Genomic DNA, 15,729 nt, shown 5'->3' with positions numbered 1-15,729 from the left:
AGCATTTTATAACTCGTGGAATATATCACGCCGTTAAGAATGGAATATGTGAGGGAATGTGAGGGTTTTTGTTGGGTGTTGTGAGTGATGGACATTTCCACTAAAAAAAGGTTGTGTGTGATAGAATAATGGTTGATGATATGGCGGAACTTGATTGAATGTTGTGAGTAAAGAGTGATCACCACCCCCTCCCCCCTTATATCATTGAAAGTTTACATGTTGTAATGTCCATCAACCATCATTTATGAACTGTCTTAAACTCACCCTAAAACCAAATTAAAGATAAATACACTTTTAGACTTTTAGTTATGTTATAATTTAACAATCAACATACTATTCATCATATCGTTAGGTTATATGATGTATTTTTACTACAACTTTTAATTTTGTAAGGGTTGCACTAAAATTAAACAGATTGATTCATCAGCCAGATATGTAATATCATATTAGTTATATAACCATCGTATCTCTTTTAAAATATGTGTTGGGTCCGTTAAAAGTCCATTTTTTCTCCAATATTGAACATTTCACCAATATTAAACAATAAGCAAATCAGTAACAATCTGATAGGCTTTGAGTTGGAGAAAAGGAGACAATAATTCATATGGTCAAATGTGTTTCCTAACAAAAACAAAATGGCGTTGTCTTTACAAATAAGTTGACCGCTTCTCTATTTATGTAAACTTATTTGTTTGAATTGTTATTAATTGAAAAACTTCAATCTGACTTTATTTTTTATTATATAAAAGTTTGTTCAATAAAATTCCATCTAATCTATAATAAACTTTAAACTAAACATTATATATGTGTTCGTGATTCATTTGTTGAGTAGTTGTTGTCGAGTAGCACTTGTATTTTTTTCATTTTGACTTGATTCTTTGAAACAATTGTACACAGAGTATGATCGAGCCATGACATTGACCAAAGACCGTACTTTTGTTTTAGTCATGTTGGTTACAGGAGTCAGTCATATTGGGTTGAGGAATAAAGGATTTTGGGTTGGTAGGTAAATAGGTGAACTAAAACAATTTAAGTAATGCTTGGTGGCTTCTTAACAATTTAAGTAGGGCCGGCAATTTTACACGAATACACGAATACACGACACGAACCTACACGAAGTTAACAGGTATCGTGTATGGCCTTAACAGGTATCGTGTACCAAACAGGTAGACACGATATTACCTGTTAATATTCGTGTATAAACAGGTTAAATACCTGTTTACCTGTTAATACCCGTTAGTACACGATAAGAAATTAAATTAAATAAAATTCATCAGCTATGTGCGTGTGGGTTCCTTAATCCCTTTCTATTTTCATTCCTCATTCAATTAAAAAAAAAATAAAACCCTAAACTCACTCTGTAACTCTCAGATAGCATGTCGTGTTCGTGTTTTTGTTCGTGTTAACAGGTATTAACAGGTAATTTTCGTGTATAACAGTCGAATAGTCATGTTAACATGTATTAACAGGTACTTTTCGTGTATATCGTGTCGTGTTCGTGTTCGTGTTTGAAAAAAAGGACACGATAAGTTATCGTGTCGTGTTCGTGTATCGGATTTCGTGTATCGTGTCTTATCATGTCGTGTCTTATCGTGTACGGGTATACACGATATGCCAGCCCTAAATTTAAGCATCCAATAAGTCATGTTCAAATGAACATAACAATACCATACTTAAATAAAAGAAAATGCTTGTTTTTAAGGTGTAATTTAAAAAAATATAAAGTACGAAAAACTTGTGGTCACTTAACAATTATGAGGGAAGTTAGTTTTAAAATCAACAATAAGTTTTAAATAAGTAATTAAATTTAATGATTGTGGAAATATGTAATAAGTCTTCTTTAGGAAGGGGGAATACGTAATTAAAGAGTTAAATGTCATTTTAGTCCCTGTGGTTTGGATCATTTTGCCAGTTTAGTTCAAGGTTTTATTTTTCGCCTGTGGGTCCAAAAAGGTTTCGACATTGCCATTTTAGTCCACTGGGTTAACTTCATCCATTTTTCTGTTAACGAGAAGGGCAATTAGGTCATTCTATTAAATTTTAGCTATTAATTTGACAGTAAGGGTATTTTTGTCATTTCACACGCACCTAACACCAAAAACTAACCCAGTTACGCGTCAGGGACTATCCAGGAACGAAGTTGAAAAAGTTGGGGAATATAGGTGTAATTTTAGAAAGTTAAGGACTAAAGGTGAAATGGGCAAACCACAGGGACTATACGGGCACTTTTCTCTTTTTATTTATAAACTAAATATGAACTACCTAAAAAAGCCCTTAAACAGGTTAACATACTAACTCATTTATTTAATAGGCGTTAATCTAAATGAGTTGTGTTCGGGTTTATCAGTTTAATAAACAGACTGTGTTAGCCAACCCAAAATCTTTTAATTTTTATGTCATATCATGAATTGTTGACCCTGCAGGTTGAGTTTGCTTTGTACGGTTTATGCATGGTACAACTTTAGCTTCAACTGTAGTTTTTCGTTGTAGGCTTCTAATTGATTTATTTATTTTGATCTTTAGACGGTTGATGCAGGGTTAGGCTGTAGCATCAATCGTAGAGTTGTATTTCACACTTATGTGATTAGTTTTACCAAAACATTGTAGAATGATCCATGCATCGAATGTTAGACTTATGTGCACTCGTTATAGTAGTATTCGACTTATATGATCCAACTTTTATCAATACCACAATGAATGGGTACGCCAATGATTCTCATCACCGACTACCACCACTGCGACCACTATTGTGACAACCCGAACTTTCAAGGTCTTTCCTCGACACGATACTTGTTTCACACAGGTGTTTTCATAATTGGTTTGCATTGTAATTGTGTATGTTTGAAATATGATTGATTTACTGTGTTAATGTTTGGTTAGTGTTAGTGTTGGAAACCTATGTAATGTCAGTTATAAACTCAATCCCACAAACCTCACTCGGTAAACATTAAACTCTAAACTTTCGCCATCATCTGTACCAGACGAAACTTTGGTGTTTCGTCACTAGCATCACCAAGAAACACTGGACTTTCGTCCAGTGGGGTCTTTCGCCGGTTTGGGCTTTCGGCCCAAGTGAGGCCCGTGAGGGAAGAACTGTGAATCCGCATAATTGTACTCATCGTGATAATTAGCGAAACCCTACTTTGCTCTCCTCCCTCTCGGTGGCTGTTCTAACATCTGTGAAGTCTTTGCGCATCAATCTAACCAATCTATTCAATCCCGCGGTTAGTAATCGTCATTGTTAATAATAGGATATTGCTTCGTGATGTTTGTGGACCACTGTGAATGTAGGATTTTTGTTAGAAATCATACCCTTAGGTGGTTATAGTTGGAGTCTTGATATGTTACTGTTAAATCAATAAGATTGGAATATGCATGATAGGATTCAGTGACTTGTATTCATTTTATGTTCACCACATGGTCCGATAGTTATATCGGTAGAGTTCATGTTATGTTACCTGTGATGAACGGATATTGGATGATCAAGATTTTAAGATGATTAGCATGATAATTAGGGTTGTTTATGAATAGCGAATATAAACATTAAGAAAACTGTGGTATGCTACGGTTACAGAATTATGTTGAACATGAATGATAACTGATGAAATCATAACCTTTGATCCATTTTAGGGTTGATTGAGCGTGTTCACGGGAATTTCGGTGAGTAGTTAAAGCTATATTTGAAACTATCAGCATCTCGACGAAACACTTACTGTTTCGTCACTCACAATCTTGGCGAAACTCTTCATGTTTCGTCACTCACATCTTCGGCGAAACTCCTGATATTTCGTCGACTAACATGGATGACGAAATACTTGATATTTCGTCGTTAGCACACAACAGATTATAGCTAGAAAATGAATGACTTCTTGTTAATGAAACCATGTTGCATACTGTTAATGATGATCAATTATAATCAAGGAGACATGATGTGGTTTTTCGTATAACACTTAACTGTTAAGCATTGTTATAGAACATGCATGTGAATTATGGGTTTGACTGAGTTTGTATAACTATTATGCGTTATTCGATGATCGCTGATTGAATACACCCTATGACTTTTATTTATACGTGAACCTTGCGAATGTGAAACTGATCATGCATACATGTATACTGTAGGCTTTGACTGATTTAGTGTGAGTGCGAGTAACTAGTCATACCGAGTAAATCAAGGTGAGTTCACTTCTCTCAAAACAAGCATGCGTCCGGTGGGGAAAATCAAACTGACAAAACTTGTAAACGGATTTTCGTAAACCCATATCCTTGTAGGGGATGTGAGGCGGATTTCACATACGCATATCCATGCAGGGGATATGAAACGGTTTTCAGTAACGTTAAGGTTGGATAATACACTCACTCTCTATCACTTAAGTCCTATCATTACTACCGGTTTAGTTGCTTGCAGGGCAACGGGGTTATTAGTTGATAGCGCTATTAGATTTGGCACCCTCACGACGTACCTGGATAGGACGAGCGTGAACTAATAACTTTAAATCATGACCAATGTTTGATAGAGCATTGGGGAAGGGCAAAAAGGGCCGTCTGCGGTATCGAGTTATTATCAACTTAACAAATCACAAAACACTATTTGGTACTGAACGGTTAGAGCAAACTATGAACTCACCAGCCTGTCTGATACGTTTTTTCTGCACGCTTGCAGGGCATTAGGTACACGGTTATGGAACTAGCTGTCTGGGAAGCTCGAGTGATCATGGGTCGTGGCATTTGGAAAGCTTCTCAATCTTGCATTGTTAAGCACTTTATTTAAATCAACTATTATGCTTCCGCTGAACTTGTTGATTTTCCTTAATGGTGTTCGAATGATACTTTTACATTTAATGAAAGGTTTTATTTTATCCTATATGTATATGGTTCAATGTGATTGGTGGCTAGATCCTGATACGTCACACGCCTCGCGGGGGTTTCCGCTTGTGGTATTTTTGGGGGTGTGACAACTATATCCACTATTATCAAAGGCTATACAACTTTTCTTGCTGATAACTTGTGAAACCACACAAAACCAAATCATAAATTTTAAAAACACAAAAAAACTGACCCAACTTATTCGAAGTAATACATATAAACTTATAGAAACACAAAAACTAATAAACATCACTGAAACAAGGATTTTAGTTAAAAAACCATAATCATCTATGATTAGTATAGGAATCTTATAATCATACAAAAAACAAACATGAAAAGACACCATTACCATTTGGAAACAAGCACAAGCACACGCACTCAAATCCACCATGTCAACTTCTCGTTGTGTGTAAAACTGAATGTGTGGTATAGCGACGTTCTAACGATTATGCAAGCGGAGAATAAAGTTATAAGGTGATTAGATCCGTGTGCTTGTGATTGTTGGGCGTGCACGTTTAACTATTCATAGAGAATACACACACTTTATATTAAAGACTAAACAGGTATTCCAAAAGATTTGACCTGTCCTTGATACATACAATTAATGAAAACAAGTTTTATACGTTTCAATTAACAAAATGATAATCTTAACAAAAACACTTTATAAAAACAAATCATATCACAATTTCACATAAACATCATGATAAAACTAATTTACCTTAATGTTTGAAAAAACACATTTTCAAAACTTTTGACCAAGCACAATTACTTGAAATTATTGCTTCTTGCATGACAAATGCAATGAAAACCACATCAAATTATAAATTTATATCAAGTAGCAAATATAAAGTTATTTTTGATATATATATTTAGAACAAGTTGGTTGGGGGTGGGGTACATGATAAGGAAATGAATGGAGTAGGAAGAAACATTGAACCAAAAAAAGCATTTTGGTATGGATTCATTGAACCCATTTCTCTCTCTTTCATCGTTTGTATAAATTTATTCACTCAATCAAACACAACCCACCTTACATACATTTATTTCCCCCTTTTTTTGCCCTAATTTCACATCTGGGTTTCCTCTTCCTCACATGATTCCTTCAAGATTTTGATGCTTATTCATCTCTCACTCATCTTCTTCGTCTTCTTGCTCCTGGATCTCCTCTTTTTTTCTCTCCATCGAGGGTTTTTTCGGCTTTCAAGTTTCCTTCAATCGTACTCATGCAGAAACTCATCGGTAAGTATCTTTAATTCTTGATTTGTTGGTAAAGTTTCAATTTTTATTCGTTTTTTTGACTTATTATATATGGGTCTTTGAGATTAGTAGTTTATCTGACCCTTTTATGATAGATCTTGCCTTTAGAGATGATTGATCCTGCATATGCTATAATTGAAATCATATGATTATATGATAAATTGACCTGTTAAGAGTAGAAAAGGAGGGGCTTTATAGTTTTTATCTTATTGATATGATCATATATGAAGGACTTAATTTGTTGTTGTTGTTGTTTTTTTTTTTTTTTTTTTTAATTTATCTGTTATTGAGTTGTATAGAAAACTATGATCACAAAAACATGATTGATTACTTGTAAATATTCAGAACTTTATTTTTTTTTTTAATTTTTAGGGTTTTAAGAGAAGATAATTTATCTTTGGAAACCTAGTTTAAGATTTATTGTTCTTTATAATCTGATCAATTAAGTCTTGATCTGCATAATCAGTCTCTTTTAAGTTTTAAAAAAAAAATAAGGGTAAATTATTTTTTGAGTCCCTGTTTTTTAATGGTTTTAACTAGTTGAGTCCAAAAGCAAAATGTTTAACGACCTGAGTCCCTATAAGCATTTTCATTAACCATTTTAGTCCTTATGAGTCCAAATTTTAACCTTTTGAGTCCAATTTTTTGGACTCAAATCGTTATAAAATGAACAAATTTGGACTCGTTATAAAATAAATGGCTAGGGACTCAGGGCGTTAAACTTTTTGATTTTGGACTCAAGTGGTTAAAACCACTAAAACACAGGGACTCAAAAAGTAATTTACTCAAAAAATAAAAAATAGAAATCTGATTTGATGTTTTTTTGTGTTGGTTCTTCAGGGGAAGATGTTCTTTACCATGGTATGCCAAAATACCAAACTCTTGAAGAATCTGATATCTTCTTGTCTCTTGGTCAACACGTCGACGTATACTTTCCAACTCGCAAGAGATCACGAGTCACCGCACCATTCGTGTTTTCCGAACCAATCTTCAAAAAACAAAAAACCACCATTGATGTCCTACCTGATGAATGTTTGTTCGAGATATTAAGACGTGTTTCTGGCGGTCAAGAAAAAAGTTCTTGCGCATCTGTTTCCAAACGTTGGCTCATGCTTCTAAGCACCATTCACCGAAACGAGCAAAAAGAAGCGCAAGAGTATGACAGAAGTGGCGGATCTATCACACGGTGCTTAAAAGGGAAAAAAGCAACCGACGTTAGACTTGCAGCCATCGGTGTTGGTTCAAACAATCGTGGTGGGTTAGGTGAACTGGCGATTTTAGGAAATAATTCTAGTAAAGTAACTGATTTCGGGCTCATGACCATTGCTCGTGGTTGTCCTTCTCTCACATCGCTTACTTTGTGGAATTTGTCTTCTATTAAAGACGATGGTGTTACCGAAATCGCTAACGAGTGTCGTTTGTTGGAAAAAGTCGAGCTTTCTCATTGCCCCGGAATTTCCGACAAATCTTTAATCGCGATCGCAAACAACTGCCCTAATCTAACATCCCTTTCAATAGAATCCTGCGCAAACATCGGGAACGAAGGCCTTCAAGCAATCGGTAAAAGCTGTCCTCGTTTAAAATCAATTTCGATAAAGAACTGCCCTTTAGTTGGAGATCAAGGGGTTGTTAGTTTGGTAACTTCAGCATCATCTTCTTTGATGAAATTAAGACTCCAAGGTTTGACCGTCAGTGATATGTCTCTAGCTGTTATCGGACACTACGGTTTGGCATTAACCGATCTAGAATTAAACGGACTTAACACTGTAACCGGAAAGGGATTCTGGGTTATGGGCAGCGGTCAAGGGTTACAGAAATTGAAGTCGATCGTAATCGCGAACTGTAACGGTGTCACTGATCTCGGACTTGAAGCATTGGGCAGAGGCTGCCCAAATCTAAAGCAAGTTTCCGTTCAGAAATCTGCCTTTTTGTCAGATAACGGTGTTGTCGCGTTTGCTAAAGTTACACAGTCGGTTGAAACCGTAAATCTTGAAGAATGCCACGCTGTTACGCAGCTTGGAATCTTTGGGTTACTCGTAAACTGTAGTACTTTGAAGGCTCTTTCGTTGACAAAATGTTTAGGGATTAAAGATTTGCCTATGGTAATTCCGTCAGGTTTATCTCCTTGCAATTCTTTAACATCTTTATCTGTTCGCAACTGCTCGGGTTTCGGAAACTTTAGTTTGGGTTTAATGGGTCAGCTTTGCCACAATCTCGAAGACATTGTGTTGACCGGGCTTCACGGGATTACTGACTCAGGGTTGACTTCACTTATCAAGAACTGTGAATCTGGTCTAACCAAGGTCAATCTTAGCGGCTGTGTGAATTTAACCGACAAGATTGTTTCAGAAATCTCCATGGTTCATGGTGCGACCCTCGAAGTGTTACATCTCGACGGTTGCAGGTCAATCACCGATGCAAGTGTGGTCACCGTTGCTCGAAACTGCTTTTCGCTCCGAGAACTTGACGTTTCTAAATCCGCCATCACCGATTTCTCAGTTGCAGCATTGGCTTGTTCAGAACAGGTAAACTTACAAGTGTTATCAATCTCGGGATGCCAGGTGTCAAACAAGAGTTTACCGTTCTTGAAAAAGTTGGGCGAAACACTAATCGGTTTAAACATGACACAATGCCGCGGGGTCACCAGTTCTGCAGTCGGTCTTTTGGGAGAACAAATCTGGAAGTGTGACATCCTTGTTTAAGCGACGGTACTACGTTAGTAGTTTGTTTAATACGTTAGATTGGTATTTCCGCAGGTTTTTACAGGTCCGTGTGACGGGTTTATTCATAAAATCCGGGTCGAAGCTCTTCTTTTTCCAAGGGAATTGGCTGGCACATCTTTTTTTACAGTTAATTAAACTGTTGCAAGAATTTTGGTCTTTCAAACAAGGCCTTTTATTCTTGTCAGCCGTATTTTCTTGAGAATTCTGATGCTTGGTTTCGGTTTTTGAAGACAACCTTTCGCAACGGGTCCTAGTGGTGTCTATTATGATGTTTGTTTTGAGTGTCTTATGATGTTTGTTTGTTGGTCTAGTTTTGGTTTTCATAAGGTTACAAATGGTGATGGGTTCAAGTAGTGGTGGGCTTGGTTGTTTTTTTGGGATTTGGGCATGGTTAGATGGTTATTATGTCTGTCTACTGCAGCCATGACAACCTTTGTGAGGTTGTTTTTTTAATTTTACCAAATCCTGTTTTTTCTAGGCTTATCACTTGTTTGTAAACTATTGATGTTTGTAACCAGTTGTGATGGGAACTTGTAATAATATCTACTTGTGTTTTGTGTTTAATGTTTAATGTTGTGTGATGTTCTATTTTTAGTTTGGTTTGTTTGTGCATAAATTGTTAGTTTTGTTGGTTGTTATCTCCATCTTTTACCCCTCAAAACTAGGGCTGGCATATCGTGTATACTTGTACATGATAATACACAAACACGATAATACACGATACACGAAATCCCATACACGAACACGACACGATAAGGTTTCGTGCAATGTTTTAAAATCCGGTTTTTTAATCATACCGGATTAGGTACAAAAATGGTTTAACCGGTTGAACCGGGTTTTATCGGGCGGTTCAACCGGATTGACTAGTTAACTGTATAATTCCATAAAGTACAACATCAACTCAAAAAATAAACCAAAATTGGATGTAGATGTAAATCTGGAACGAATGATAGAGTGATGGAAGTCTGGAACAAGTCACGAATGATGAATTAATGAAGTAAGTTTTGAATATTGATTGGAGATAAAATATTAAAAGTCGTTAGGTTAAAGTTGAGAGTAAACATGAAGATGGACCGCTAAAAAGTAAAATCCTAACAAAAAAACAGACCTAAGCTGGTACCCGTATAACGGTTTAAATCGGTATACTGGATTTTACCAGCGGTACAAAGTTGATGCCGTTTCTCCTACTTACCGGGGTGTTTCGGACCAGATTTAAATCCGAAAACGGCAATACCGGTATAACCGGCCGGTATTTACCGGTTTTTAAAACATTGGTTTCGTGTCCAGTTTTTCATACGCAACACGAAATATTTTTTAACAGGTATACACGATAATTACCTGTTAATAACTGTTTACGAATGTTTCAATAATTACATATCTAGGAACTTGTTTAGTGAATCAAAAGTTGCCAAAAGTTGACAATAGGCTTAATTAATGCCAAACAGGTAAACATGTATTTTACCTAAATTGTTAACATGTACTAGGGAGAAAACCCGTGCGATGCACGGCATGCATAATAGCTATTGTTTGTTCGTGGTAAGACGTCTGACACGGCTGGTGCATAACATGTAAGACAATACGCCTACAAAGGGGCGTGCTTAAACTTTATTAAACCATGGACCATAAGTTGTCTCCTTGACTTGCCGGCCAAAAAGAAGTGAAAAAAGATGTCTTCCAAGAAAAAAAAATGAAACAGAAAAAGGAAAAACGCATAAACTCTCGCACGCCTTCCTATCTTATTGGATAACACATAGACCAAACGTTTGCTAACGCATGCCACCGTCATCCCCAATCTCATCACCAACCAATTGACTGTAGTGAAATAACGAAAATAAAACTATTAAAAATGGTATACTATGTTGTAAAAAGTTGTAAAAAAACTACCTTTATGTCAGTGAGAATATAGTCGGTGCTCATGTACCTGCCGTTAACATTTGTCACGTCCCATTTGCTACAAACCATTATCATGATAGGTCCGGTGCTCCCTTCACGGAGTTCACTAAGGAACATATGACTGCTTGTACTACCGTCGGACGTTTGCAAACTAAGGGGGCTGGCCATGGCAATAGAGGAGGAAAGGGAACTATGAACCTCAAACATAACAAAACCGGCAATCTTATAGCATAACCAAAGACCGTTCAACTGCCTACAAATTAATCATATCCTAATGAATGATATTAAATGACAGGGATATTCAAAGAGGCACAATAAAACAATGCAATTTAATTAATTTTAAAGCGACTTTTGGTATCCTAGGTTGTAGTTAGAGTTTCTTGAATTGGTTTTTATATAATGCTAGACTTTATAAAAGAGAACAATTTATTAAGAAATACCTACCACTTGTACACTATTAATTATGAATGTGATGGTTCATTTATATGGCTTTGGATACCACATGATTTATAAAAAGTTTAATTCTTTTAATTTGATTTAAATACATATTTTAGAGTTGTGTGGCTAACCAAAATATAGTAACATTAATGAACCTTAAAAAACCATTACCTATTTTTCCTCGTAACTAACAATTTAAAAAAGAACAAATTAATCAAATTTGCATGTGATATTGTGATTGAAATTTTCTTTTTAATTAAGAAGACTTCTCAGACTAAGCTATGATCGAAGCAACAAATATATCCGCAAAAAATAAATGAAGGTTAAAAAAGTTAATTTGTTTGAAAAGGGTAAAACCGTCATAAACTAAAAGTTCATTTAAAAGGGCTATATATGATATTTTAAGTTTATACTGGGTATATATCACATTCACGTCATAAAATAAAAAATTCATCAAAATTTTAGAAAAATGAGGAAATAGAATAAATACCGAGATAGTCCCTGAGCTCAAGGTAACCAATATCCAATAAAGGAAACAGACGCGTTGCCCCTGAAATAAAAAAATAATAATCAAGTTAAAGTCTAATAAACATAAATAAAATCAACACATCCTAAAAAAATATAAGACCACCGAGATGTTTAATTGTAAGCATTTAACATGCCGAACGACATGATGGCAAACGAAATCAGAGTACCAACAACTCCAAATGAAGTAATGGTCGTAAAATTGCGGAAAAATTACTTATTTTTCACTTGAAACCTGTTGAAAAAATATAAATGTAATTATAAAATATTAAAAAATATTAAAAATCTATGAAGAGTGAAGAACTAACGCATATACGTGCTTCCAAACTGTATGATCTGTGCAGACTGTATATGAAATAACACCAATACTCCATATATCTGCTTCCAAACTGTATGCTCTATGCAGAACTTCTGGTGCGACATAATATGTACTTCCAACTATATCATTAAGCCTTTCTTCAGCAATATTAAAATAATAATAATAATAAAAGCCCTAGGATGAACATCTAATAACCAACAAACCTGAGCAGCAATAGTATGTGACCGAGTTAGAAATAGGTTGCTGATGCAAGCAGTATTGAATCCAGGCTCAGATAGCCTATAGCAGCTCTAAGTCCAGCACATCCTGCCCCAACCACCACTGCATCATACGTATGATCAATAACAATATATCTAAAATCAAGGGACTTAATAGAAAGGAATTTTAGAAGTGTTAGGATGTCACATGTAATTTGGTTGGAAGTTCTAGTTGTGATAAGCAAGAGATATGAGCTCTTGAACCTGGAGGATTAACCAGTCATCAGATATCAGCGCATTAGCTCGATGGCGCCTTGCTGATGATAGGTCCAAGTGAGCAGGATTTTGTCCAACTGCATCTGGTACACGACTCGAGCACTTGGTTTTAGAAAAGATACATAGCTTAAACCAATCCTAATACATTGTAATTATTTAGTTTTGCATAAGGTAGAGAACAAAACTACAGATACGTGTAAAGAAGCTAAAAACAAAGCATAAACGTGTTCTGTAACATAGGCATAAAGATTAATGGTTTTTAGGTTAGATTTGTGCAAATGAAAACAATCTATTCGTTTCGTTCCAAGTTTCCTAATCGCGATAGAAATTGTAGTTAAATTCAGTTTCCGAAGAACATAGTGAATGTATTGTGCAATTAATCTCTTCTGGTAGTTGTTTTGCTAGGGATTCATACATGAACACACATTTTAGGTGTAAAAAGTTATTCGTATTTTCGATTTTGGTTGTTGATGAAGTAGTTTCGTATCCAGTTATGTGAAATGCGGTTTTAATTTAACATCGCAATGATTAATTGTTTCGTTTCATGCCCTAGCTTTGCTTCAATTGAGAATTTGCAGATTAAACATTTAACATTCAAAAGTAAAATTCTTTATTATATAGAGAGAGATCGATATTGAAGATTGAAGGTCGATTGAGAACATTGGACATCAATAACCTATATTGAAGATTGCAAAACTTATCTTGGTAAGGATTTGTTGCCCCATCGATTGCCATAATAGAGAAGAAAGAAGACCGATTCGTGCTTCCATGGAGGGCCTGTTCAATTTCACGGACGAAAGGGAAGAACATTTTAGGGTGTGAGAAACAGGAAGAGGGAATTAGAAACGGGCCAAATTTTGTTTATTTCTGGTCCCTTGTTAATAGGCAATTACAACTTGAAAGACACAAATGTATTTAAGAGGCTCATAATGAAGGTTGTAATAGTTACCTGGTTTTGTGGCGGAACAGTGGTGGTAAGTGGTTACTAACCAAGTTGCGTCGAATGGTGATTCACGGCGGTGGCTGTTCTGGTTCATAGCGGTAGTTGGTTGGTGACAACGGCGAAGGTGTGACGCGGTGGGATTGCTTCAGCATCGTATATAAGTGTTATACGTGTGAAACTTGCAATACTGTCTTGAACGGTAAAATAGTATCCGAGCAACAAATGTTCATCGGTTTAAGAATGTTAATGGTCTAAACCAATTAATGCTCAACGATTCCAATTACAATCCAAGAAAGGACTATATCAGTTTTAGAATGTTAATCATGTGATCCAATTTATGCTCAACTGTTCGTATTATTTTCTTTAATGTTTTATAGTTTATTAAATAATCATTTAATCCAATTTATGCTTAATCATTCCAATTTATGAACAACGGTTTCAATTATTTTCTTTAGTGTATTTATGTTGTTTATAATATATTAATGTATTATAGATATTATGGTTATTACAATACATTTATTAGAGGATGGTGCCAAAAAGGCGATTTTACCCCTAAACTAACCTCATTTAGTATTGTAATGTAAGCATAAAAACTTGTATTTACTACAAATGTATTTAAGAGGCTCATAATAAAGGTTGTAAAATAGTTGATATAACTAAATTTTTAAATATACTAGGGAGAAAGCCCGTGCGATGCACGGCATGCATAATAGCTATTGTTTGTTCGTGGTAAGACGTCTGACACGGCCGGTGCAACTAAACATTTTTAGAAACAAACCTTTCTCTCGGGAAGACAACGGGGTTTTCGCACCCATCACACCACATATCGTTGTCTTCACGCCCCACACCTTTCATGCAATTCCCACCGCCACATGTCAGCCTGAACCACTCTTGGCTATTGCGTATGCGTTTGACTTCAACATGACAGGTGAATTCAGCACACTGCATATATTACCAGCATAACTATAAACTTTAACCATTTGATTCAAAAATGATAACCAATATTGTGCTTATCCAAAATGACATATCCTAAGTGTATATTACATTCTAATGCAAACCTGATTTGACCTTAACCAAAATGACCAACGTTTACATATTCTTGGTTCGCCACGAATTACGTACACACTTTATCTACCCAATATTTAAATTACATTTTGTGTTTTCAATAAATATTTATAAACGTGAATTCGGTATTAAAAAAAACAGTACTTTTTTTTGGTATTAAAAAATATTTATAACTGTTAAAAAATATTTATAAATATCTATAAATGTGAATTCCGTATTAAAAAATAGATTTCAGTATTAAAAAAACATTATTTTTTTTCAACCGCAATATAGTCCTCCTATGTGATGTGGATACAACCAACAACCGTGTGGGGTCAGCTTGGTCGTCACAAACTATACGAATTTGGATTTGGTTATTGCCTGTCAAACTTGTAAACTGACTGTTAGGTTTTAACATACGAATGTAAGTCCAAATAGATGTTTGATTTAATGTATTAAAAAATAAGCTTGTGCCTTCATATAACAATCAACTCATACATGCATATGAAAATTGTATGATCATATGTAATAACAATCAACCTGTCAGGAAGTCATTTCTTGATTTATAATAATACCATAAAAGGATGAATATATATATATATATATTGAACATATGGTTCTTTTTGAGTCTTAACTAATCAAAAACATCCATATTTATTTAGTGGCAATCTTGCTGTCTAACCCAAAATGTATGATAGAAAATCTAGCACCAAGATCCCACTAAACGCGTTTTTGGTTATTGGGTTACCTTTGTAAATAATTGTTCAAGTATCCTTTTAACACAATTAAATTAATTAACTTAAGATAAAAATAAAAAATATATAAACTCATTTGGGTAATCATATTATAATTATCCATAATTAAATATTTAGCATATATAGTTAAGTTAAAATTAAATTTAAAAGTATATATTTCTTTAACATAATAATTTTATAAAAGAGACGGTCGAGATAACAAATTACGGAGGCTGGAATCGTGTCATGCGTCCTCCCTAATATTGTGTGTAGAGATAGAGATATATTGTCCTTTACTCTTCGATTTCGATAAAGATACATAATCTAAAATGAATATTCTATATATACAATCTAGTTTGTAGGGCATACCATGTGATGCTTGTTTCTTCTATCGTGGGTCAAGATGGCTTCTAGTATGGTCCATTTTTCTGAATACCCAGCAACAGAATCGTTCCTTGCCATGGCCACACGTGTAGACAGAGCGGTTATAGGTTGTTGGAGAGAAGGCGGGTATGGG

At 35.1% G+C, this 15,729-nt stretch overlaps 1 protein-coding gene across 1 annotated transcript; it reads left to right on the top strand.

Annotated features, from left to right (window-relative positions):
* The first annotated feature begins 5,752 nt into the window (after window positions 1–5,752).
* LOC110884479 (EIN3-binding F-box protein 1) lies at window positions 5,753–9,414 on the top strand. The gene is made up of 2 exons (XM_022132197.2): window positions 5,753–6,102; window positions 6,961–9,414. The coding sequence occupies exons 1-2, from the start codon at window positions 6,087–6,089 to the stop codon at window positions 8,820–8,822; spliced, it is 1,878 nt and encodes a 625-aa protein (XP_021987889.1). The 5' UTR covers window positions 5,753–6,086; the 3' UTR covers window positions 8,823–9,414.
* Window positions 9,415–15,729: the final 6,315 nt, after the last annotated feature.

This window comes from Helianthus annuus, chromosome 1 (genome assembly GCF_002127325.2).
Source record: "Helianthus annuus cultivar XRQ/B chromosome 1, HanXRQr2.0-SUNRISE, whole genome shotgun sequence".
In the NCBI taxonomy this organism is placed as follows: Eukaryota; Viridiplantae; Streptophyta; class Magnoliopsida; order Asterales; family Asteraceae; genus Helianthus; species Helianthus annuus.
The sequence above is the reverse complement of the archived record's forward strand: the minus strand, read 5'-3'. Positions and strand labels throughout refer to the sequence as shown.